The 23,752-nt window shown below is 53.6% G+C and overlaps 1 protein-coding gene across 8 annotated transcripts in view; it reads right to left on the bottom strand.

Moving 5' to 3' along the window:
* MPRIP (myosin phosphatase Rho interacting protein) overlaps positions 1-23,752 on the bottom strand; it is an 81,975-nt gene that overhangs the window by 7,187 nt on the left and 51,036 nt on the right. For 6 of the 8 annotated variants that reach the window (XM_055710100.1, XM_055710099.1, XM_055710097.1 and 3 more), the window contains 12 exons: positions 23,077-23,218; positions 22,398-22,514; positions 19,821-19,877; positions 18,445-18,513; positions 18,131-18,220; positions 17,596-17,705; positions 12,570-13,155; positions 11,532-11,648; positions 4,662-8,543; positions 1,606-1,753; positions 903-1,020; positions 23-182 (listed from right to left, as the gene is read on the bottom strand). In XM_055710100.1, coding sequence (XP_055566075.1) covers positions 23-182; positions 903-1,020; positions 1,606-1,753; positions 4,662-8,543; positions 11,532-11,648; positions 12,570-13,155; positions 17,596-17,705; positions 18,131-18,220; positions 18,445-18,513; positions 19,821-19,877; positions 22,398-22,514; positions 23,077-23,218 — 5,596 coding nt within the window. The remainder of the gene's footprint in view (positions 1-22; positions 183-902; positions 1,021-1,605; positions 1,754-4,661; positions 8,544-11,531; positions 11,649-12,569; positions 13,156-17,595; positions 17,706-18,130; positions 18,221-18,444; positions 18,514-19,820; positions 19,878-22,397; positions 22,515-23,076; positions 23,219-23,752) is intronic. The other 2 variants (XM_055710101.1, XM_055710102.1) reach the window with 1 other exon arrangement.

Below are 23,752 nucleotides of genomic sequence, written 5' to 3' on the forward strand. Positions count from 1 at the left end.
AGGGTACGGTGGGGACCCTCACCTGGTTGTGGGCGTTGAGCTCCTGGTTCTCCCGCTGGCACTGGCGGAGGGCCTGCCTCTCAGCCTCCAGCGCCTGCGCCAGGTGGGCGTTCTCCAGACACTTCTGCGAATACTGCTCCGAAAGCACCTCCAGCTCCCGCTGCACCGACTGCAGCTCCTCCCTGGCAAAACACGCGCTGGGTAGTGCCCCCGCCGCACACACCCACCCGTGCCCACTCTTCCTCCAGCACCCTGGCACAACCCAGCAGGGATCTCAGCATGGAAGAGAATGACTTGCATACTCCCTTTGGGAAAAACCTCAACCCAGAGCGAGCCAACCCTTCCCGCTCCCGGCACAGCGGTGCTTGGACACCAAAGGGATGGGAGGTCCTGCTCTACGGGGTTAAATGGCAGGACTTCCTCAGGTTTCCAAAAACTGGGCTGAGATCTATCAAGCTGGCTCTGGGCACTCAAGACCGAGCGTGTCTGCACTCTTACGCAGACGCATCAAGGTTAACAAAGCGGCTTGGCTGCCTTGCTCAGCCCCCACGTGAGGACAGCCTTGCCACAAACAAAGGTATGGGCTTTCTCCTCGCCTAGTTAGACTTGTTTGAGCAACCCTGCTGCTACAGCTGCATGAAAAGCAGCACTGTGTCTTCACATCTGCTACTCCTGGTGACCACGAAGCAGCAGAATTTAGGAAGTATGGAGACTCTGACCTGGAGCCCGAAAGATTAGGGGCAACCAGGAGACTCTTGATAGTTGCAGCTGAGTCAGGACCAAGGGAAGAGGACCCTGTGATGACAGGTCTGCCCCTAACCCATCGCTGAAATCAGAGGGGAGGAAGGGGTCCTCCACACACATCAGACACAGTGACAGACAGAGGACGACAACGGTCTTACAGGTATTGCCTTCGGAGGGCCTCGATGTCAGCGTTGACGCTGCTGATCTGGGAGCGCTGAGACTTCTCCAGCTCTCGCTCCAGCTCCTCCCGGTGTGCGTTCTTCATGGCTTCGATGGCTGCATGGGACAGCAGTGTTAGCACCCAGCTCCACTCCACCCAAGGGCGGTTTTTTTTTTGAGGTTTTGTTTGTTTTTTAAAGGAACAAAAACTGAATCAACCCAGCAAATTTCCTACTGCTTCAGCCTGTGCCCCTGGCTGTGAAGTGGCTTCTGCAAATCCCACTTTTTAATAAAGTCCAAACAATTGTCTAATTCACATATTGTTTCCTGGATTGTAGGACCTCTAATGCAGAAGCCCTGGGCTCCAGCACTTTATAACTCCCCAGGGACACCGAAGAATGAATTCAGTGTGGAACTGGCAATAAATTAACCACAAAAATGACTAATGCCTTTCTGAGAGAGAATGGAAAATGGATCGGGCTATGTTACAGCCAAGGAGATGGGTACCGAGCCTAAAGGACCAGGAGATGGGCCTTCATCCAAAACATCCCTCCTACCAGCCCTTTCCCATGTCCCTGTGATCCCCACCCAGCCCTCATCCCACCCATGCTCTGCTCCTCTATACTGGAGCCACCACCACCCCGTGTCCCCATCAACACGGAGCTGCCCCACCGCAGGGGACCCTCTGGCATGTCCCTGTACCTGAAATAGTGGCAGCCGTTTCTTCTGCCAACAGACGGTCTTTCTCCTCCCGCAGCTTCTCCAGCTCCCGCTGGTGCTGCCGCTGCAGGTCCTCAATCTTCTTCTGGTGTGTCTCCTCCATGGCTGCAAAGCCCCTTTCACATGTTGCCTGCAGAAGGGACAAGGGGAAGGGGTTGGCCCAGGAGCGTGGGGCCGGTGTCACAGCGGTGGCCAGCCTGCTGGGAGCCACATGCCAGCACGTCAGTCGGCACCCAAGTTCTGTGTCATGGGGATCTTCTTCCTGCCCAGTCACGGAGGAGCCAGCTGAGGATGGACCTCGCAAGGTCAGGACTTGTCCTGCAGCCCCTTGACCCCTGACAGCTCCAGTGAAAGGGAAGGACAGGGCAGGCCTGGGGTCAGACCCAATCGGGGAATGCAAATATACGTTAAAGACACAAACCCAAAGCCTGCTGTGCCCCTTGGCTCTTTTGCAACGCCTGATTTTATGCGGCCACCTCTGGGGTGGAAAGCAGGTGACTCGTGACGGCAACAGGACCTTAATTCCCAACCAAGCATCGCTTCAAATGCTGCATGAGCAATTATTCGCTAATCAAATCACTGGGAATGAACTTAGGCCAGGACCAGGGTCACCAGGGGTGAGGTCCCCAAGGGCAGCCCATTCCTGCCCCAGGCACAGCCCCCGCTCCTGCCTTCGCAGGACAATGCAAAAACCTGTCTGCGGTTCAGCGCCAGCCCTGCCGCCCCGCCGAGCGCACGGGGATCCCGGCCGGACACACGGCTGCAGGACAGAGGCAGGACAGCAAAGCCACAGGCAGGCCGGAGCCGGGAGCCGGGAGCGGGCACGCACTGGGGACGTGGTGCACAAACCACCTCCAGGCATCTGGGGGCAACCACAATGCCAAGCGCTGCACCGGGCTTCTCTCCCGCTGGATGTTAAGGGCTGGCATTATTTCCTGATTTCAACGGATTTCTTCTTGATTCGCACTCCTGTTTTCCAGAGGAAGTGAGAACTGTCACTCAGGGTCCACTGGGACCCCGTGGGAGATTTAAGGGGAACAAATTCACTCCCTCGGTGACAGAAGTGCTCACAACAGCCTAACGCCACTGCCCTACACTAACAACATCCTCAGCATCACTTTGCTGTGTAATGCTCTGTACCCTATGCCACCCTCATCCCCAATTTTCAGCTCTGGTGCTTTTTTCCCTCCTCTTTAAGTTTTAATCCTGAGGCATTCTTCGCTTTCTCAGCCTTGGTGGTTTGTTTTTTTTTGAAACTCCCAACTCAGTGCCAGAACCTGTCTGGACTTGGCTGACTACGGAGTGGCACGAAGCAGCTTTGCAGGATTCTTCATTTCGCCTCTAATGCTGGAGGAGAATGGTGACGGCTCCTCTACAGGGCTGGCTGTAGATCTGGTATTTAACATTTTGTCAATGCATTGCTATAAATCCAGGACATCTGAACATGTACAAACCAGCACCTCGTGTTACCGATGTTATGTTCTCCATCAGGTTCAGAAGAGAAGAATCGAGCACCTTTAAACCTGTAAATTGGGCAGGGTTGCAGCCGCCGCGTTAGCTTTCTAACCGAGGGGAGTTTCTACCCTGCTGGCTGTCCCTCTGCTTCCTACAAAGGCGCACAGACAGGTCGGTCCCCCCTGCTCTCCTCCTGGACCCCTCTGCCCAGAAGATGCTGCCTGCCCTCCTGCCAAGAAAACTGCACATTTTGGCAGACCAAAGCTGAAAACACAGCCGGGAGGTCAGGTTCACCGCTTCCTCGTATTTTTCAGCCTCCAGTTAGGTTCTGGACTTTTTGCCTCTTCCAAGGAACACGCCTTGGTACAAGCAACCCTGCTTGGTGCCTGGCTGGCAGGCCAAGGCGTTACCCGTGTGTCCCACTGACCTGAGCAGGGGGTTCAAAAGGGCTTTTCCTTCCTAGGGGTTCCAACGGAGGAGACGGCATTCAGGGCACACCACCGCTCCGCTCCCATCTCCCCGGCAGCTCCCCCTCCCCCACCACCCAACTCGCCCCTGATGGGATGCAGCAGAACTCCTGCTCTCCCCAGGCTAAAACCAGCTTTTGGCTGGAGCTGAGCCACGCTTCGCCCTCAGCCCAAACGTGTGCCGAGGGTCTTGTGGCTGGAAGCGAGCTCTCCCACATTTTTGCCGGCTCTGAAGAACTGCTCCATGGAAGCCTGGCCAGCACGGTCTCCGTGCACAGCCGGCACCGCTGCCCTGTCGGCTGCCCAAGCAACCTGCGAGCACCTCCCTTGGTGCTGCCCAGAGTCCTCCACTGCCCTCAGCCACTTCCTAACTGGAAACGCTCCCCCATCAAAAGCCAAACACCAAACCCAAGGCTTTTTTTTTTAAGTCGCTGTACCACCTCAGGCTAGTTTGAGAGCCAGCCTGAGCAGCGGAGCAGTCTGAAGGATGGCATTTCTCTGCACCCAGCCTGGGTTCCCCTAACCATGTGCCGTTTGCGATGTAAGGAACCGCCGGTGTGCACCACCAGGGTGGTTCTCCTTGAAGCCTCGTGCAGAGGAGCTTTGCTACAGAGCATGGCATCCCTTCGCAGCTACTTTCCCCAGGAACATACGTTTTGAGATTATTAAGTTTCCATTTCATCCTGCGTTTTTGACAGCGGCAGAGACAGACTGGAGATCTGATCAGACTGGGAAAGACAGAGTTGAGGAATGCTTTTAAAGGGAAGTCACAAACAAAATGTACACCTCAGGTAAACGCTACGGTCTTCGGATTGAAGGAGAACGTGACGTTATCAAGCTACTTTGAAACTCTCCCTCCCTCCACATGCAGAGACCACCTCCAACAACCAGCCCTCCCGCTGAGACCAAGCCCTCAGCAATGCATTTAGAATAGCCCAGCATGGAGGGAAGGGCAGCACCATGCTTTACAGAGGCTTTCTAACACCTTGGGGCTTCCTTCGGCACGCTGGCCCTTTTGGGGGACGCCCCTCGGTTCAGCAAGTGAACCCCAGGACCGAATGCACCCTCCTGCACACTCAGCAGCAAGAAAGCATAAAGCATCAAACATATCAAGACCTTTAAGTTTTCAAAGTCCTTCTGGTACTTTTCCCTCAAGGTGGAAGCGTTCCCCTCCAGATGTTTGTTCTCCAGCTCATCCCTCATGACATTCATCTGGGCCTCCAGCTCCTGGATGCGTTCCCTCAGGCCGTGCATGGAGTCCAGCTCACTGTCGGGGCCCTGCCCAGTGCCCCCCGCCTCACCGGCCACCCAGGGGTCCCCACCACCTGGGCCCGCCGTGGGCGATGCCTCCGGGTGCTGCCTCTGGTACTCATCCAGGGTCTCCTGCAGGCGCTGCAGGTTCTGGCTGTAGTGCTCCTGCAGCGCCTGCAGCTCCTCGCCGTGGATGACCTGCAGCTCCTTGATCTTGGCCTGGAACTTGTCCTCCAGCATCTGCATCTGCTCCAGGTGATACCGCTCCATGTTCTGCTTGTCACGGACAATGGCATCCAGCTGGTTGAGGCTCTCCGTCCTCTCGGCCTTCAGAGCATCCTCTGTCCTGTTTAGTTGCTCTATCACATTTCGAATCTCCTCCTCATACCGTCCTTGTAACTCGCTCAAGCTCTTGCTGTGTTTGTGCTCCTCTTCCTCCAAGAGCCTTCGCTGGCTGTCAAGCTGGGACACCTTTGCTTTGAGATCGGCGTTCTCCCTTTCCAGCATGGCGATCACCTCGCCGTACTCACCCTGCTGCTTTCGGAGCAAGTCCTCATACTCATCCCGAAGGAGAGAGACTGTTTTCACGCGCTCCTGGCAGAGCGCATCCATGCTCTGTAAGGACTCCTTGTAGGACTTCATCTCTCTCTCGTACTCCAGCCGGACTTTGCAAGCGGCGTAACAAACCTGAGCCTGAACAACTGCATCATGGACTAACAAAGAGGAATACCGTTCAAGGTCTCCCATGCACGAATGATAGGAAAGACTCTCAGATATCTTCAGGAGCTTCTGACAGTCTCTCATTGCCTCCTCGGGAGGCAGAGAGAGTAAGGCAACAGAGATCTCCTTCAGAACATTCGCTTTGTCCTTTAGTTGTTGGGCGAGATCTTCCTGAATGGAAACAAGAGCTTTGCTACTGCACTCTGGCAGGCTGCCGATCTCCTCCACCTTGGCTAGTTCCTGACACGGCACCATTTGGAGACAGCTCCCGTCCCAGGAGATTTGGGCTCTTTCTGAAGCATCTTTTTGAATTTCAAGTGCTTCAGAAATCTGGTGCATAACTCCGTCAAAATCAGGAGTCCTGTACGCTTTGATGATCTCCTCCAACATGCACTTATGCTGCTGGAGAGCCGTTTTGGTATTATGGAGGTCTTCTTCGATTGTTTTTAATCTCTGATGAAAAGATTCTCTCATTTTCTGTGCAACAAACCCGAGTTCTGCCTTGACCAATGTGGCATCTGCTACAGCACTGAGAAAACACGGAGAAGGGCCCAAACCTGTTGTTTCTGTTTTGCCCTCAGTTTCTCCTTCTCTGGTGCTCAAGTGGGCTCTCAGCTCCTCCACCTGGCTCCAGAACTCCCCTTCCAGCAGCAGCTTCTTAGATAGGACGCTGGCCAAATCAACGGCTGTATGAGAAACATTTGCTGGCTCCAACAGAACCACCTCAGCCGTTCCCTGCATCTCTCTCAGAAGCTGAGATATCTCAGAGCTTGCATTTTTCAAAGACTCCGCTATTTGGTTGATGAGAGAGGCCTCAAATGCCACTCTCTCGGAAAGCCATCTCAGCTGGCTGGCGTCAAACATCTCCGCTCGCTGCTCCTTGGGGACATGCTCCTTGGAGACACGCTCCTCTTCTCCCAAAAAAACTCCTTCTGGAGTGGAGCCTTCCGTGATAAGGCTATCGCTCTGCTGATACTCCGATGGGACTGGCGCCCCTCTCAAGGTGTAGATTGCGTTTGATAAGGTTGTTTCCATGCTGGACAGAGTAACGAGGAACAAATCGCCCTCTTTTTCCTTGTCTGATTCGGGCAAAGATCTTAGTTGCTCCCTACACTTCTCTAAGCAAGTCAGCGCTTGATCATTTTTCATTTGGAAACTTCCCAGCTCACTGACATGATTTTCTATGAGCTTGAACTTTTCCTGCCTCTCACTCTCCAGCTGTGAGATCAAAGAACTGACTTGGGATAAGCTGGTCTGAAGTTGTTCCCGCAGCTGAGACTCTGTGCTGGCCCACTGATGGTGAAGGGCGATGAGTGTCTCCTGATTATGGCCGTGCTGGCTTTCCAGCTTCATCGTTACATCTTTGAGTTTTTCCTCTGTAATATAAAGTTTGGTTTCCAGGGAATGGATGATGGAGAGATAGGTCTCAGAGTCGCTCGTTCCTGATGATGGGTAACCAAGAGCTGGCTCTGATGACATGCTTTCTTCAGACAGCGATCTGTCTTGGCTCGTGTCCGAAGAGGTACTGCTCGTCCAGTTTTTCTCCGATCCGTCTGGGTGGATGTACTTTTGGCACTGGATGCTTGAGAAACGGATTCTTTGCCTCTTGGCCCCCATGATTCCTACATCAGGCTTTGCTAAGGCTTTCTGAACCAACTCTTGGTCCTGGAGCTCTACAGCTTTGGACGGGGAGCCAAACTCCTCCGCTTGCCTCTGGCTGGTCTGGAGAACCTCATCGTCCTCCTCCTTCAGTGCGTAACTCAGAGCTGGGAGGACATCCTGAGTTTGCAGGGTCTGCCCTGGTTGGGATGGATGACTTTCGTCAGCCTCAAGACTGGGGCCAAGGTCTTCCACCTCCTCAGCACACAGACCTGTGCCTACACCAGCTAATTTCTTTAAAGCCTCCTCCTTGGCCTTTAGCTTTACTTTAGTCTCCTCTAAACTGCTATCTAAAGCAACCATTTTAACCAAAGCCTCACTGAGATCTTGATCTTTCTTCTCCACAATTCTCAAGTGCATTTCCTTAACGTGTCTCAGCTCTTCTTCTTTTTCTTTCAGCACCTCCTGCACACCCTGGAACTGATCCGACACCTCCTCGAACGATTGCTCCAGATTGTGGTAGTTGGTCTCTTCCATCTTCAACTTGGCTTGCAGCTTCGCAACTTCATTATCTGACTCGGCAACCTGATTCATGAGCTCATGGAACCGACATTTGATCTGATCTCTCTCTCTTTCAAGCTCCTTGATGTGCTCTGCGAGTTTCTGGATGCTGGCCTCCTTCATCACCAGCTGCTCCTCCAGCTGGTGGACGAGCTCACTGCCTTCAAATTTTGCACTCAGTTTCTCCTTCTGCAGAATCTCCATTTGCTGCTCGCTGTTTTGCAGCTGGTTCTCGTACTCGTTGGCCTTATCCTCCACCTCCTTCAGACTCCGTATTAAAACCTGCTTTTCCCTCTCACAGCTCTCCAGCAGAGCCTCGTAATTCTTCTGCAGCTTCTCCTCCATGAGGATCCGCGCTTGCTCACTAGCATTCAGCTGCCTGCTCAGGTCCGCGATCCTGTCTTGGAGCCGCTGGACCTCCTTCTGGTGGTCCCTTTGCAAAGCCTGCTGCATCTCCAGGTCCCGCAGCTCCTGGGTCTTCTCCAGGAGGAGAGCCTCTGCGCTCTTCAGCTTCTGCTCGCTGGCCTTCAGCTGGGAGCTAAGCGTGGCCTCGCTGTGCTGCCACTCCTCCAGCTGCTCTTTGGCTTTCTCCTTCTCGCTCCTCAAGTCGCTCTTGAGCTTGGCCAGGGTCTGCTCCTTGATGGAGAGCTCGGCCGCCGCGTTACTGAGCCTCGCCTGCAGGCTCTGAATCTCGGCTTCGTGGTGCCGGATCACGTCCTTGGCCTCGGCATAGCTGCGCTTCAGCGACTGAATCTGCTGATTGATCAGCTCTTGACGCTGGCATTGGGCTTCCAGCTCGCTTTGGAGGTCTTGGTTGACTTTATGGAGCCTCTGCCAGGCACCTGATGGCGAGGCGGCCACCTCGGTCTTAAAAAAATTGATTAAATACTAGATTAGTAACACTCTTGGCTCTCCCTTCTGAGTGTCACACCTCTGGCCAGGCAGGCCATGGAAAACCTCCTTGCAGCGATTTGGCTGCTACCCACATGCTCCAATTGGGATGATTTGTTCTTGGCACAATTTTTTTTTGTTTGTTTTAACCAACGTTTTTGGTTGGTTTTTTTTTGAATGAGCGACAACTGCTCTCCAGTAACAGAAAACACGGACCACAACATCAAAACAGCTGTACAGTAACAGGCTAAAAGGGAAATAAAAAACCCAAAATCAAATAGAACCAAAAAACAATGAAAAAGAAACACCAGCAGTAAAACAGAGACGACAGACGAGAGAAAACCAGGAGGGGTGAGAAGGAGGAGGGGATGGGAACAGGGCGAGGAGAAAGGAACTGCTTTTTTAGCATGTTTGTTTTGTTGTGAAACAAAAAGTGCACAGTTCAGGTAACACAGTCCTACCGACCAAAAGCAACAACAGAAAGTGAGGTGACAGCAAATGACATCACATCCCACCCAGATGCAGGGAGACAGGACAGCCGGCGTGGCGATGTCATTTCTGTGATTGCCAAACAGGACTTAGTGGCTGCTCATCGTGTTAAAGAGATGTTGTTATGCTAAAGTTTAAGACTAGGGAGGATCTAATTTCTCTACCTGCAAAAAAAAAAAATCCAACAAAGGACAAAATAAAAAGCCTGGCAAGTGAAGGGAGGGAAAAAGTGTGATGAGAACATAAAATAAAAGAAACCAACCTTTGTGAGATGCAAACCAAAGCAATGTAGCATGCAAAGAGAAAACTCACAGACAGAGTCATGCAAAAGGCAACAGAAATTATGTATCTTTAAAAAAAAATACACAGACAGGAAGAGGCGAGAGAAGCACAGCGTGAAGCCTAAGAATTTGGCCTGCCTTGCTGTACTCTGGTTGCTGATAAGGAAAGCCCACAGATGTGACACTCAGTTATGTTAAGTTAAATTTCATGCTTTACACCAACATCATGCAAGAACATCCACCCGGGACAGGTTAGTACGTGACCCCTCCCGCCCACTGTGCCCAGAGCTGCGGCACATCTCCGTTTGTGGGGAGCAGGAGCCCCTGTCACTTCTCCCAGTAGGGTTCCAAGTCGGGGTGCCCCGTCCCGAGGAAGCTCAGAGTGAGAGAGGGGTTACACGAGGCCAGAGAGGCTTCGGTGCACAGCACATGCATCAGGGTGGGTATCTCAGCGGCTGCCTTACGAAATGTGCGGCATCTTTTGTGTCGGGGCACTGCTTGGGGGTCCATATGGGGCTGGTCATGCTGCCAAGGGGGGGTTGCTGCCCCCTGGACAGCTCAGGAGAGATGGGCTGGCAGCAGTCAGGCTCCTCCATTGCCCCTCCCCACAGACAACATAGGAACCTCTCCGAAATCAGGCATGATGGAGATACGGAGCACATGAAATTCAGAGGGTCCGCCCAAAAAAATGCTGTGATGTTTGCCCACAGTCTGGGGTTGCAGACCCCCGCCCCCCATGATTCCAATCCCTCCACCTCAGCAGGGTTTGGTGGGGTTACTCCCTTCTGCAACAGGACTTTAATCCCTCCACTCCCAGAAAAACGTAAGGGAAATCCCCAGAACAATTAGACCAGAGCAAGCAAAAGCCTCCAACCCTTCCAAAAACCCTCTCCAACTTCTAGGTCAAAGTTTGGGTCACTTCTCACTGCAGCAATGATTTGCTCGGCCCTTCTGTAGACTTGCTCCCCCTCCTCCTATTGAGGCGCTATGGCCAACTTCAACACAGCCAATCTGACAGTGGATTCAGCATCCAGCTTTTAGCCCCAATCCCTGATTTTTCTGGGCTCCAGGCAAAGGGAGGTCGGATGTCTTTGCCCCAGGGAAGCGGGAGTTAGTTACTCTTCCAACACTGCCAAGTGAAAATGGAAATCCTCCAAGCAAGTGCTGTCAGCTCGGGGACTCCAGAAATAAATGCGCTGTTAATAACTCCTCCAAGGAGATCTCCGGCGAGGAAGGCAAGATGCCCCCCTGCCTGGGCTGGCTCCACTGCCTGTGCAACTTCTTCAGGGGTTGTTTTTCCCGTGAGAAATAAGGACAGAAGGTTCAGCGTCAACACCAGGTTTGCTACCACAGGCGTGCAGCATGCAGCCACGCGTGGCCACTTTGATCCAGAGCCAGTTTGGCCAAGTAGATTTGAGCAGGTCAAAATTCTGTCCCTGCACAAAACAGAACTACGGACTCAGGAGAGCAGCCAGAAGCTGCCCTTTATGTGTCATGGCTCCTCTGGGCACGGACACTCCCAGAGGAAAGGCGAGAAAAAGTGCATTTTGTTTGGAGGAGGGGAGGAAAGGCTTCCCAAAAGACTCCCGTCTCTTTTTCCCCGAGCCTCCAAAACACCCTTCTCAGCTCTGCTGAGGAAAGGCATCTTATAACAGAAGAAACACCAAAGTGATCCAAGACACCAGGTCGTCCCGGTGCAAAGCCCACCCGGGCTGTGGGGAAGGTGCTGTGCTGTGTTTGCCCATGTAACCACCACACAAACCACCCATCCAGGAGCAACTGCTGGGCTCCACGATGCTTAGAAAGGCTCATGTGCACCCTGCTGCCCGAGGGGAACATCTGGGGCACAGAAACGGGGCAATAGCTGTTGCATAGACAAACACAGTACAGGAGGGATCAGAGGTGGACTTTGCTGAGGTCCCATCCGTCTGCCATGGCTGTGTTTTGTTTTCCCTCGAGGACACCAGTAGGTAATGCTACCTTCTGTCTACTGCATCCCAGATCAGAGGTTTTGTTAAGCATGACTCCAGTAAGGCTACAGAATCAGTAGTATTTGCAAAAAGGTCAAATCTGTTGGAGCCACTCTGTGGTGCACATCTCTGCACCCTCTCTGATGTCCCCTAGACTGAAGCCCACCAGGGTCCCCCTCGGGCACAGAGGAAAATGGGTTTCTCTCTCCTCCCCACGTTCCTACCTGCAACACGTAGCCCTCCCGGGCGCTCTGCTCCCGTCCCAGTGCCACTTTCAGCTGGTCCTGCAGGTGCCGGTTCTGCTCCAGGAGCTCCAGGGCCTCCTTCTGCTTCTGCTCCAGCTGGAGGGACACAAACAGGGACAGTATCCAGGGAGTGGGCAGGGGGTTGGCCATACGGAGCAAGCAGCTCGGAGGGGATGTGGAGCAGAATGAACGGGACTTCGGATGGCACCGCTACTTTGCTCTGCTCTGGGATCTGGATTTCATTTTGCCAGGCAAAATCCCTCCCCCCCGAAAGAACTACGTTATGAGTTAGTTTACTTTCTAAAGGCTCACTGCAGCAAAGGATGAACGGCACCAGCTCGTGCCAGGCGGGACCCTGGCAAATCCCAGCCTGCTTCAGATCAGCGATACTCCTGATTATTGCACGCCTGCACCCCTTTCATTCCTGCTAATACACCTTAATCCCAACTAACAACAACCTTTGTTACCCCAGCCATGGACCTCTTCCAAGTGAGCTGAGTCTCCTCCTTCCTTTTCCCAAAATCCTAAGATTGTTTGATGTAGGCTCCACAAAAAGGGAACCTTTGTGGTGCGTGCTACAACTCTGCTACAGCCAGTTTACAGCTTTGTAGACATAACTGCAGACGCAAATCTCTGCAGCTGCAGAGCCATGCAGAATTACGAGCCTGAATTCAGAGCCTGGTCCATGCCCATCAGTTGTACCCATCCCATCAGAGCAGGCTGGCTAGCAGCCAGCAGGGGTGGGGGCTGGGAGGGGGTAATGAAGTACCACTCTTGCAAGAACAGCCCTGTTTGCAACCGTGGGAACATGAAAGCTGCTGGCAGGGCTGAACGGGAACGGATGCGGATCTGTGCCCTGCCAGCTCCCCAGGGGACTCCACAGCATCCCTACTCGTTGCTATTACAAAGCAGGAATAAATGCAGCTTTTTGAAGCCTTGCTCAGGCTTCCTACAGTTACTGCAGTGGCCTGAAGGCCATTTCAGCAGGCAGCCTGCACCCCACACATGCCGCTTTACCTCCTTCTCCAACAGTGTGGTCAAGTGCTGCTTTGTCAGCCCCTCGTCCCGGTCTTCAGCGTGGGCGAGGTGCAGGGGTGTGATGGGGATCTGCTTCTCCTCCCGCAGCGGGGTGGTCTCCACCTGGTGCCAGCGCTGCTCAATCTCTACGTGGACATTCTGCAGTTTGATGTCTGCTGGGACGGGCAGGATCCGGTCCACCTCCATCCTTAGTGCCTCTTCTGACCCTGCCCCGTCCACAGTATCGATCATCTCAAAGCGCTTGCGCCTCTCCTCACGCCGCCGGGCCCGCTCCCGCTCCAGCTCTCCCGGGTCGGCGTCGGTGGCACCAGTGTCCCTGGGGAAGGCGGCAGAGCCGCTACTGGAGGAGTCTGCAGCGTTTGCACGCTCCTGCACCAGGGCTTGCTGGATGGGGCGAAACTCAGCCCAGTCAAAGGTCTTGGACCGTCCTTCTCGCCGGCGCTCGCGGGCACGGCTCCGCTTCTGCTCCGGGTCCAGCTCAGCTTGCTCTGCGTCTGGCTTCTCGCTCGGCTTTGGACCAGTCTCGAAGGAAGAACTTGTTTTACTTTTCTCTTCCGGCAGGGAGCTGCGAGGACAGAGAGAGGGTGAAGGAAGGCGTCAGTGGGTGCTCAAGTTGGCCAGGCGCTCCCACGCATGCCTCAAAGAGCTGGGTGGAAAGGGGCTGCTGGAAGCCCAAGCCAATACCAGGTGGGTGCCCCCCTACCCCTCCCGTCCCCTCGCCCCTCAGGCGCAGGAGCCACCGCTGCCCTTCCCCGGGGTCACGCTGGTGCGCAAAGCCTTGGTGCAAGCAGCCCCGGCTGCTCCCCAGCACGTCCCGGCCCCCGGCGAGCGGCCGATCCCAACCTCGCTCCTCCTTGGCAGCCACCCCCGGGCTAGGGACCACGACCCAGCAGCCCCCCACGGCTGAGGCACAACCCTGAGCTGTCCTGCCAGGTGGGGAAGAGGCTTCCAAAGCTCCTGCGGCACCAGCCGGCCGGCCAGCCGCCCGCCTCCCCGGCTGCGGGGCTCCATGCACACACGCCGGTCACCGCGGCCATAGTCACGTGCTGGCAGGGAGGATGCCACCAGTCCCACCAAAGTCGGTCTGGCTTCGGAGCTGCGGGGTGGAGAAGCACAGAGCAGCTCCCACAGGTCTTGGGTAACAGGGGGAAGGTGCTCCTTGAGCTTGCCAAAGTCGGGGTATTAACGGGTCGAAAACTTCTCTGTGCCGCTATCTGCACTGAAGGCACAGACCTCCCCCGGGGAAACCTGCCTGTGGGCAGCACGGGCAGCACGGGCAGCCACCCCGGCACGGGCGTTGCACGCCGTACGCACAGTTGTTGGTGCAGCAAGGAGAGCAAGAGTTACTCAACACACCGTGGAAGTCACTGAAAATGTCGATTTCTCAAGCAAGGAATGATTTTTAGTGCTGAGTTAGAGGGTGGTGGGTTGAGAGGGGAGACATACTTGTCAAGCAAGGGAAGTTAACAGGGGAAGGCAATACCGTTTCCAAACCTACAGATAATCCATAATGCAGTATTAGCTTATTAAACGTAGACATGCCAGCCTTGTAACATGCAGATCAAAATTAAAAAAGAAAACAGCAGTATGCTAAGTTGGCAGAAGCCCGTTCTGAGGGAGCGGCAGGCATTTGCTGAACCCTCTTTGCTATCAGAAGCCCCCGAGATGCCTCCCGAGGTGCAGCCTTGCTGCTCAGGCTGACTTCTGGCTCTCCCTGCTGCCAGCACCACCACGGCATCCCTCCGGGCTTCAGCCTCCAGTGCAGCCTTGACAAGCTTTCTAGAAGGGTGCAGTGGGAAGAGCTGGAAAGCAGCTCCCCGGGCCCTTTGCTGCAGGCACATCACCGCTAACGGGGCTCTGACCCACGGGACCGCATGCACCGAGACTGCCGCGACCGGGAGGGAGCAGCAGCAGCATAGCTTCTCCTCCTGCCTCCGTAACACACCCCAGCTCCTGCAGCCAACAACCTCAGGTATGTGCATACGCCCAAAACAAAGAATGGAGCAGAAGAGATGACTCTGCATGGGTCCAGGGCTAGTATCTTCCGATGCACCACAGGCTCAGTAGAGCTGGGTTTCAAGAAACTCTGGCAGTTACAGGCTAAAACCAGCTCAGAGAGAATTCCTTCTTCAGCTCTGTCACTTGCAGCTAATAAAATAAACCCAAAAGGCACCACGATGGAAACCACCTTGCTCCTCAGCCATTAGAAGATATTGCACGACTCCAAAGCCAGGCACTCAATCTGGAGTCAGTTAGCGATTAGAGCTGCATTTTAAATAAGTAAAGCGGGGAAGAGGTCGAGTCTTAAAATGGAGCAGAGCACTAGGAAATACAGGGTGTCCTGGGGCCCCTCGGATGTTGTTGAGAGACAGAAATTACACTGTTCTAAAATACCCGTGAAGAATCTCAGCATTTCTGGAGGCAGCATCTCTCGCGAGCTCCTTTCTCCTCTACTGCTTCCCAAAGGGCACGGGATGTGTGTCAGGGAGCGGAGGGGCAGCCACTGGGAACTGAGTGAAGAGACTCAGAAGGCTGACCCGAAGTGTCTCGCTTCATCTCCCGCAAGTGCCCCATGGCAATTAATTCTGCTTAAGCATTTCACGTCTCCGCCATCCCAGACAAAATGAAGCCACATCACATGGGAGGAGGGGGTCTTGGCCTCATAATGGTATTTATAGGTCAAAACAAAAAGGTTTTATCTTTTAATACAGGTGGCTGCGGGAGTGGTGCGAGCTGAGCACGCCGTGGCAGTGTGCAAGAAGCACACGAAGGCTGCAGGGAACTGGGGGAGCGCTGGGGAACTCGCACCGCAGCTGCGAGCTGAACAAGGACCCAGCGCTGAAGCAGCCACCTTCTTTCTTGTGGCTATTTTATACCTGCGTGGTCATCGTCAGCAGAGTGTAATTAAGTGTCTCTGCAGACTGCAGGGCACTGCTGAGGACAGGGAACAGCACAGCATCTGCCCCCACCCCAGGTGCTGACGCACACAGCAATATAAACAGTAATTAGGACTCGAGCAACCGAGAAAACGTGTGTTTGGCTCGGTGGAGACATGGCAGTGGGTTAATGAGAGCCACAGGAGAGGGCGGCAGGAGTGTGCAGAGTCAGACTGGCCCCAGGGATGGGGTGAACACCGCTGCCCTCCCGGCACAGCCCAGCATCCACACTGACTTCCCTCTTGCACCCTGGCTGCGCTCTGCAGACATTCACCACCTCTCCATCACGAGCCTTTGGCAGTCTGTCCTTTGGCTTCCCAGCAGCCCTGTTCCCAAGCCGCTCCCCAGGTGTGGGTGTTAATGACGTGCCCCAAGCCAGGCGGGACGGGCTGGGATCCCCCGGCACACGGCAAAGGGCTTGTGAGCAGGCAGCAGGTGAACACAGCCCTGCTTCACACACGGCACAGCCCTGCAGCTCACAGCAACAACTCAGCAAGGTGACTAACCCACGCCAGACCCTACCCCATCTACAACCAGCTCAGTGGAAAACACCAGAAGCGCACCCTCTTCTTCCCCAGCTGGGGGACTGAGAGTCACCTTCTACTTATGCAGCGTAACAAGTTACTGCCCAACTGGTACCCACGCTTGGACCCTCCCATGAGGGTGAGCCAAGTCAAACCACTTCATGTGGGCTTGGGGCAGATGCAAAGACAGTGAGCACAGGACCACCGTGCTGCAGTAACCTGTTAGGCTATAAATACAGCTGGTTCTTTACAGGCAGAGAGGTCCCCTCAAATCTCCTTGGTCTTCATCTTCATATCTAGTCACATCGGAAGATACCAGTGTGGGAAAATCAAGTGTCAAGACCAGGTTGCTTCTTCCCTTCTCTCTGGCTTTTATTTAAAGACAAAAAAAAAAAAAAAAGGGGGTGGGGTGGGGAGGAGGGGGACGGCGAAAAAAGAAAGAAAAATAAATGGAAACTGCAGGCCTTCCCATCCGAGGTGCAGAAAGGAGGAGCATGCAGTGAATCACGAGATATACAAACCACAAAACGTTAATACAGGAGAGAACACAGTTTTCCAACCTGGGCTTCAGCACGGATAGTTTCAAAGAGAAGTTTTTCCTGGGATTGCATGGAAATCAAACATACACAGGAGTGAGGAGAGAGGTGGCTTCCCCGAGACCCCCACGAGATCCACCAGAGCTCGGGCAGGGCTGGGAAAGAGTGGCTGAGTGCCAAGCGGGATGGGGAAGGAGAGGCTGGAGCATCTCCAGGTCAACAGCACCAGGTGAGAAGAGCCATTCCATCAACGCTGGGACAAACCTGGCAAAAACCTGCTCGTTGCAGCTACGGTAAGGACAGGAGATGGAGTTAACGGTGCGGCCGTGTCCACGAAGCCTGTAAGAGGTGGCCCGTACGAATGTGGCTGGCACGGTTAGCTGTGAGGTCAAACACCCTTCACCCGCAGCCACAAGTGCTCACAGAAGGTACTCTGTGAAGCAGGGGGTCCCTTCCTCTGGCACTGACAGCAGGAGGAGACGCGAGCATTACTAAGGCACAAGGGGAAACAAGCTGCGGCAGCTATCTGGAAGATCAAAAGAGGAGGGAAGACGATCTGCTGGCTGGAGTTTAAAATATATCAGAGCCAAACAGCTTCTAAATTGAACCCTGGGCTCGTGCTGCCGTGACCCGTGGAGGGGATGGGCAGCTCATGCTGAACAGTAGCCAGAGGAAAGGGGGAACCCAGCACAACTGAATCCAAGTGGTTTCACAATACCTGGTGGGAATCCAGAGGAGCCTTGATATAGGAACAGTATTTCATATTCCTATGCACAAATTAAAGCCACATTTTCAACCCTCTTTGAAATCTGCACGCGTAAGAGTAACTCAGCATATCAGCATCCCCACAAAGCGTATCCAAATTAAGCCCAGAGAGAGGGATGTGAGAACGCGCTGCAGCTTCCAGGAACAGACAGGCTCGGAAAGAGGGAAGAAAAGGGATAAGGGAAAAATTACTCCTGCATAGCAAACCAGACAAATGCAGGGGCTGCTAAACTCCCCCCTTTACCTTGTTACATCAGGAGCAGTGGTGGGGCGGACGTGCTTCATGATGGTCTGGATCCAGTTGCGACGAATGCCCGATGTCATGGCGGAGAGGGTGAACTCCCCTTCCTTCGTCTGTGGAGAGCAGGATCAGCTCAGAGCAGCTGATTGCAGACACCAGCACCTTCCCACCCCCCGCCATACCACCCTGCACCCAGCCCTGAGCACCCAGTGTGGGGCACTGCTTGCTGGCTGCATGGAGACCGCAGCCAGCCCCTCCATCCCCCAGCACACAGTGGGAATTAGCATTTCTCAGCAACCAGGCCGGTTTTGGCATAGCTGAGATCCTAAGGTAGACACAAAACCTTCCCATTCCCTCTTGCTCTTCCCCCAGCCAAAAAACTGGCTCTCCAACCCAAGGCTGCAGCTCTCTGGAGCACTGTGGGTGATGCCGAGTGGCCTCTCTTAGGTGCCACGGACGAGCATCTCCAAGTGGCAGCACAGCATGAGCCACCAGATCAACTGTCCTGCAGCCAGACTCTTCCTCAAGTTTTCCTTACGTGGATCTGGAAGCCGTAGTTTCGCTGAACCGGGTACTCGGTAACATCGTAGCATGTGGATAAATCAATTTCTCCATCCAGGTCAGCTGCCTGCAGAGGGAAGAGGTAAAATAAGCCGTAATGCTTTGCAAGCCCAAAGCATGGTGGGCTCACAGGGAGGGAAGCAGCAGGTCCTCAAGAAGCACAAAGCCCTGAAGGGCGATGCTCCAGGACCTTGACATCTGGGAAGACAACCCGTCAGGATCAGTTTGGGAGCACCTGTGGCTCCCCTGGATGCAGAGCGATGGGTAAACACCGATGGGGAAGACAATTACCTCCTCTGCCACGGAATCCCGGTAGTATCTCAGGCTCTGGTCAGTCAGCACAAACCAGTGCTTCTTCCACTAGGAAACAACCAAGACAGAGCAATGACAGTCCTGCACCTTCCCAAGCAGCGGGGCCTGAGCAGCCTGTCACAGGCCACCCAGCAGAGACATCCCGCAGGGAGGCAGCTCACAGCCTCTCCCCTCCCAGCTCCACACCCGGCTTCACCAACAGGCCCCCCGGGGGCGAAGGGGAGACCCGGACAGGCAGCAATGCAAGGGACACCGTGATGGTTTGCACCTCCAGGACCCTGATTTCCTCAGCACCGCTGCACCGGCAAAGTGCCAGACCCCCGGCAGCACCAACCCTGCGTGTGGCAGTGAAACACGGTGAGAGCCACGGGGGCAGCCGGAGCCTTCCTATTAGCTCTGCTGGCAAGGATGACGCTTTTAGTGATTGCACTTAACACCCTGGAGGGACTTTTTTTTAAAAAACCCCAAAACTCAAGAGTAAAACATTCATGCTGCAGATGAAGCAGCAGAATGAACGAAGAACCTAGGAACTGGGCTGGAGCCTGTTCTTGGCCCTTGCTCTACAGGAATATGCCTTCTGCACACTCCCGGTGAGGCACAGGCTTACCCAAGGCAGTTTCAGCTAACAAAGCGCTCGCTCCAGCAGCTGATTCTCCCTCTGGCTGCCTACAGCCCCAGGGCACAGCACACCAGTGGGGACACTCAGCGGAGCCCTGGCCACGGTGCTCACAGCCACGGGCAAGGTGCCCTCGCTCTTCCTCCATGGGCTGAGCAGGAGGGAAGCAAATCCAGGGAAGGGGCAGTTTGCAACCAGCTAGGGCACCCACGCTGCCTCGGCACACTGCCTGTCTCTGAGCCTTCGATAGGGCGGCACATCCCACATTCCTCCGGGAATGGACAGGAGGAAAGCGGCAGTGGCTGCTTCCCAGTGCCAACTCAGAGACATTTATTTATTTCTTGGCCTTGTCTTTTCTCCAGCACTCCAGAGACCTGATCTGAGCCTCATTACTGACGCCAAAGAGGTTGCTGGGTCGCAAGGGAGATGAGCCTAATAGAGAACAGGAACTTGAAACCAGTGCTGCTATTCAAGCTGCCCTGGCTCCCTAGAAACCCACGACACAATATCCAGCTGTGGGGCTTTGAAATCTCCCCGGGACAGAGAACCAGCTATTCCTGCTCCGAGACAAACACCGTTTGCACAGGGCTTGCACGCAGCCACTGCTGCCTGGCTCCAGAGAGTTGTACGAATTCCCTGTCAGTGTTCTGCCCAAGCACCTACAACTGGTTTCTCCCACTTGGAGCATCATTTTGAGATGTCAGAGAGAGCATCAGCCGCCAGAAACCAGGACTCTCACCTGTCCGTCCTCGTACTGCTTTGTCAACCAGCCCTTCTTGAAGTTCAGCAGGTCGGGCTGCAAGAAAGGAGAGAGGCGATCAGAGGGGTGGGAAGCATTTGTGCCCAAAAGACAACAGCAGCGGCTCGATAAAACACAGCGCAGCAATAGAAGAGGCTAGCAACAGTTTCATTAATAGAACTGTAGAATAGTTTGGGTTAGAAGGGACCTTTAAAGGTCATCCAGTCCAAACTGTATCATTGCACTGCGTGGTGGCTAACCGTTTGCTCCCAGAACAAGAGAGACCTGCTGTATGGTTTATTCAGGCTGTTTCCTTCCTAGCGTTTCTCTTGCAATTTCCTACTGCTACACCAGCATTACAGATGAAGGGAAACAAGGAATTGGCAAGACCGCAGGCAGTTTTGTCCCTCTATTATATATTATGAACGAAAAACTATGTGCTATCGAGGGAGCGGACAGACGCCAGCCTGAGCAGCCTCGGCTGTGATGCGGCTGCAGGCAATAAACCCACCAAGCCCCACCAGGACCTGCGGACGAGGCAGTGATAAGCCACGAACAAACTATAGAGAAAATTGCATTTGCAATGAGTACGTCCATCTCTGAAGGTGGCTGTGAGAGCTGGGAATCCTGATCTTAGCCCCAACCTATCCTGCGAGTGCAATACCACCACCGACCTGCTTCTTCCCTGCCAAAGTGCAGGTGGGTTCGTGCTCTTCCCTGCCAAAGTGCAGGTGGGTTCGTGCTCTTGGGGTCTGGGTCCTGTTAAAGCCCTTTCCTGTACTGCAGGAGAGCGTCAAGCAAATAATCTACATTTTGGATCAAAAATAACTGGCTCCCAACCATGCACTTTGCAGAGAAGGAAAACAGAAGGATTGCAAGAGTTACAGTTTTTCACAGGCTTGTTATTTATCAACTAGGAAGAAGCACAGGGCAAGAATCTTCCACAAAAGCAGATAAATCCCTCTTTAGCAGCATTCATACTACTTTACTACACCTCTTGGTTTTCTCCAAAATGTAAGCAAACCTGTAGGAGCATCCATGGAGGAACGGTGCTGCTAAGCAGTATATGCATGTGTTTCAGACTGGGCTGCAGCGACATGCTACAGAAGCACTGGAGGGGGAAGGTTTCTCCTGCAGGTCCTGCTCCTCCACAGAAACCCAGCTGCTTTCCCTGAGTGCTCGGGCAGGCAGGAGAGCACGGGCTTTGCCTGAAGCTGCAAAGCTGCTGAAGCATGAGAAGTTTGGGACCAGCTGCCACTGCAGGGTGTAGACATTAGAAACCCAAAACAGATGAAGCACTTGATGGAAGAGATACCCACGCAACACAAGCCACAGCTACAGAGCCTAACAAGGGATGAACTCTCCCTCAGCTTTTATCCTGATGGAAAACTGATCTGATCTGACACAGAGAACCCAATGGGTAGGGGAGAGTCTTGCAATCACCGCTGCAAGCCAGCAGGCGTGCACATTTTTCATATGTTGCCACTTTTATAACAGGAGTGGCACAATAAAGGTGTACTTAATGCCAAGGAAAAGGTTTTCTTCCCACTGACTGCATAATTTTCTTGTCTTCACTAGATGATGTGCTTTGCCATTTAACGTGCACTTACTGCACCTCTTTATTACCACCAAGAATTTAAAAATCACTCTTGTGGCTGTACAAGTCTACATGAAAAGCTACAGAAATGCCAAGCTACTGCATTTTTCTGAGAAGTCCTTGAACAGAAGCTGTCCATCCACAAAAAATGCAGCTTGTATTTACAATAGGTCTGTAATCTTTTTGAGAGATTAGCACGTGTATTTATTTTGTTCCTACAGAAGGGCGGTGAGAGGATAGCAATTTTGTGTTTGCTCTGTACTGTTTGCCTCCAGGTCTGGTGAGCATTTGAAATATGCAAAGGGAGGAAAGCTCAGGAGGGCAGGTTCAGCCCTTCCTCACAGCCTTCGTCCCACTCACACCCACTTGCAACTGCACAAACATCAAGGAAGAGGCATTAGAAAGCTGGGCCACGTTAGCTCTCTGAAAATGCATCAGTCATGACCCAGCACCTGGTCTGAGTCCAGAAAATTGCACTGACCCTCTGCTGAGCTGGAAATGCTGTGCTGCAGTCTCTGCCAGTTCAGGGGGACAGCACAGGGCAAAGAGGGGCTCTGGCCAGGCGAGGTGACCCAACATCTCCAGGGTGACCTACAGAATTAGGGTCTGACATACCAAGCAAAGCACTGAGGAAACGGAGCAATCCAGAGGAAAACAATTAGCAAAACGGGGATCTGCTTTCCAAGCTGCTGCTGTACTTTAAGGAAAAGGACTCCTCGCCAGACTCTGCATTTTAATTTCTGCAACAGTAGAAGGGAACAGGCGAAAAACACAGCTCTCCCCCTGCTGAGCCCCTGTGACTGTCAGGGTCAGTCACACCTGATTCAGGTCACTGAAACCTGCTCCAAATCTGAGTCCATCCCATGTCCTACGTGCTGGCTTTGGCGAAAGCAGCAGACAGTCCAGTTTTCTCTGGACCTGCCTGGGAAAGGCCCCTCACAGCCTCCCCCACCGCAGAGGACATGGCCCTGGTAGCTCACCGTCATAGAGGACTCTGTGGACCTTCTGTCCAGTGACTTTGCCCGGCGATGCGGGGACAGAGGAGATGCAGACACATCCAGGATGGCACCCACAGCTGCACCTTCGCAAGCGAAGTCCTGTGTAAACAGCATTAGCCCAGAACAGTGCAGGAACTAGGACAGCAAGTCCCACTCTCTTGGCTCATGGCACAAAAATCCACATTATTTAAGGGGCATCTCAGGCTCAGAACAAGTGTCATTTCATTGGCAATACTTTTTTTTTTTGTCCTTTCAGGCATTAATTTGTTCCCAATATACCTAACCGCATCTGGGACTCTGAAGATTGCCTGTTTCTTTTGTTACTTCACCCCATCCTGATGTGTCCTGCCACGCCAGATCTGAAGTTTCCCTCTTTCTATTTTGGAGGAAGGAAAAAAAAAAAAAAAAAAAGACAACCTGATTTCCCACTCTGATCTGCAGCTGGGCCAAGGAAGCGGAGCAGCAAGCAGCAAACCAGCGCAGACTGAGCACCCACAGCGGTTTGGCTCCTGCATGTGCCTGCCTGCGACTCCAGATCCCCTGCTCCACACAGGGACAAATCCTATAGCTAAACCCTATAGCTAAACCCTCTGTGCTGGGCTGCCGGGTCCCAGGTGCCATCCTCCAAACCCCACGGTGAGACCTTGGCTGAGCAGCTTACCCGTTTCCGTGGGAAAACCCTCTTCTCGCTCCTGCCCTGCCGCGTCTCGCTGGAAAGGCCAGCCCCGGCCGACACATTCGTTTCCATGTGCTCCGCGTTCTCAATATCTAATGCCTCAAATTTTTCAATTACCTGGGATCGCCTGGAAAACAGAGAGAAAGGGGAAACCAAAGGCGGTTTAAAGACCAGAACAGCAACTGTGTTGAGCTGTACAATCCCACAAATGTAAGGCTGCAGAATTGCTTGACCCAGTGTTCGCTCACACTTGGCTTTGGGTCCCTGTTCCTCTGCAAGCTCCAGCATGCACAAATCCAGGGCAAAACACCCCGATCTGACATGTATCATTCTACCCATGGCCAAAGTGGGGAAAAACCTCATGCTACTCAGCTCAGAATAGTATTTCCTTAAATATTTAGAAAACCCTTGCAAAACCAGCAGTAACTTTTTACTTGTATATTTTACAGCCCTTTGAGAAGCAAGGATTATTGAACAGCTTTGACTTAAGCTTTGTCTTTACTCCCTAGCACTGCAGCTGGTGACGGCCCCCCAGGCCACAGAGCAGAGACACATCAGACCAAGCTGGGGTGCAGAGGTAACGGGTGGCTACGGGTTCACTGCAACAGCACCCTGCAAAACCTCAGCCCCACGCAGGTAACCTCCCCAGTGCTGCACTGAG

The sequence above is a fragment of the Falco cherrug genome, chromosome 4 (genome assembly GCF_023634085.1).
Source record: "Falco cherrug isolate bFalChe1 chromosome 4, bFalChe1.pri, whole genome shotgun sequence".
Lineage (NCBI taxonomy): Eukaryota > Metazoa > Chordata > Aves > Falconiformes > Falconidae > Falco > Falco cherrug.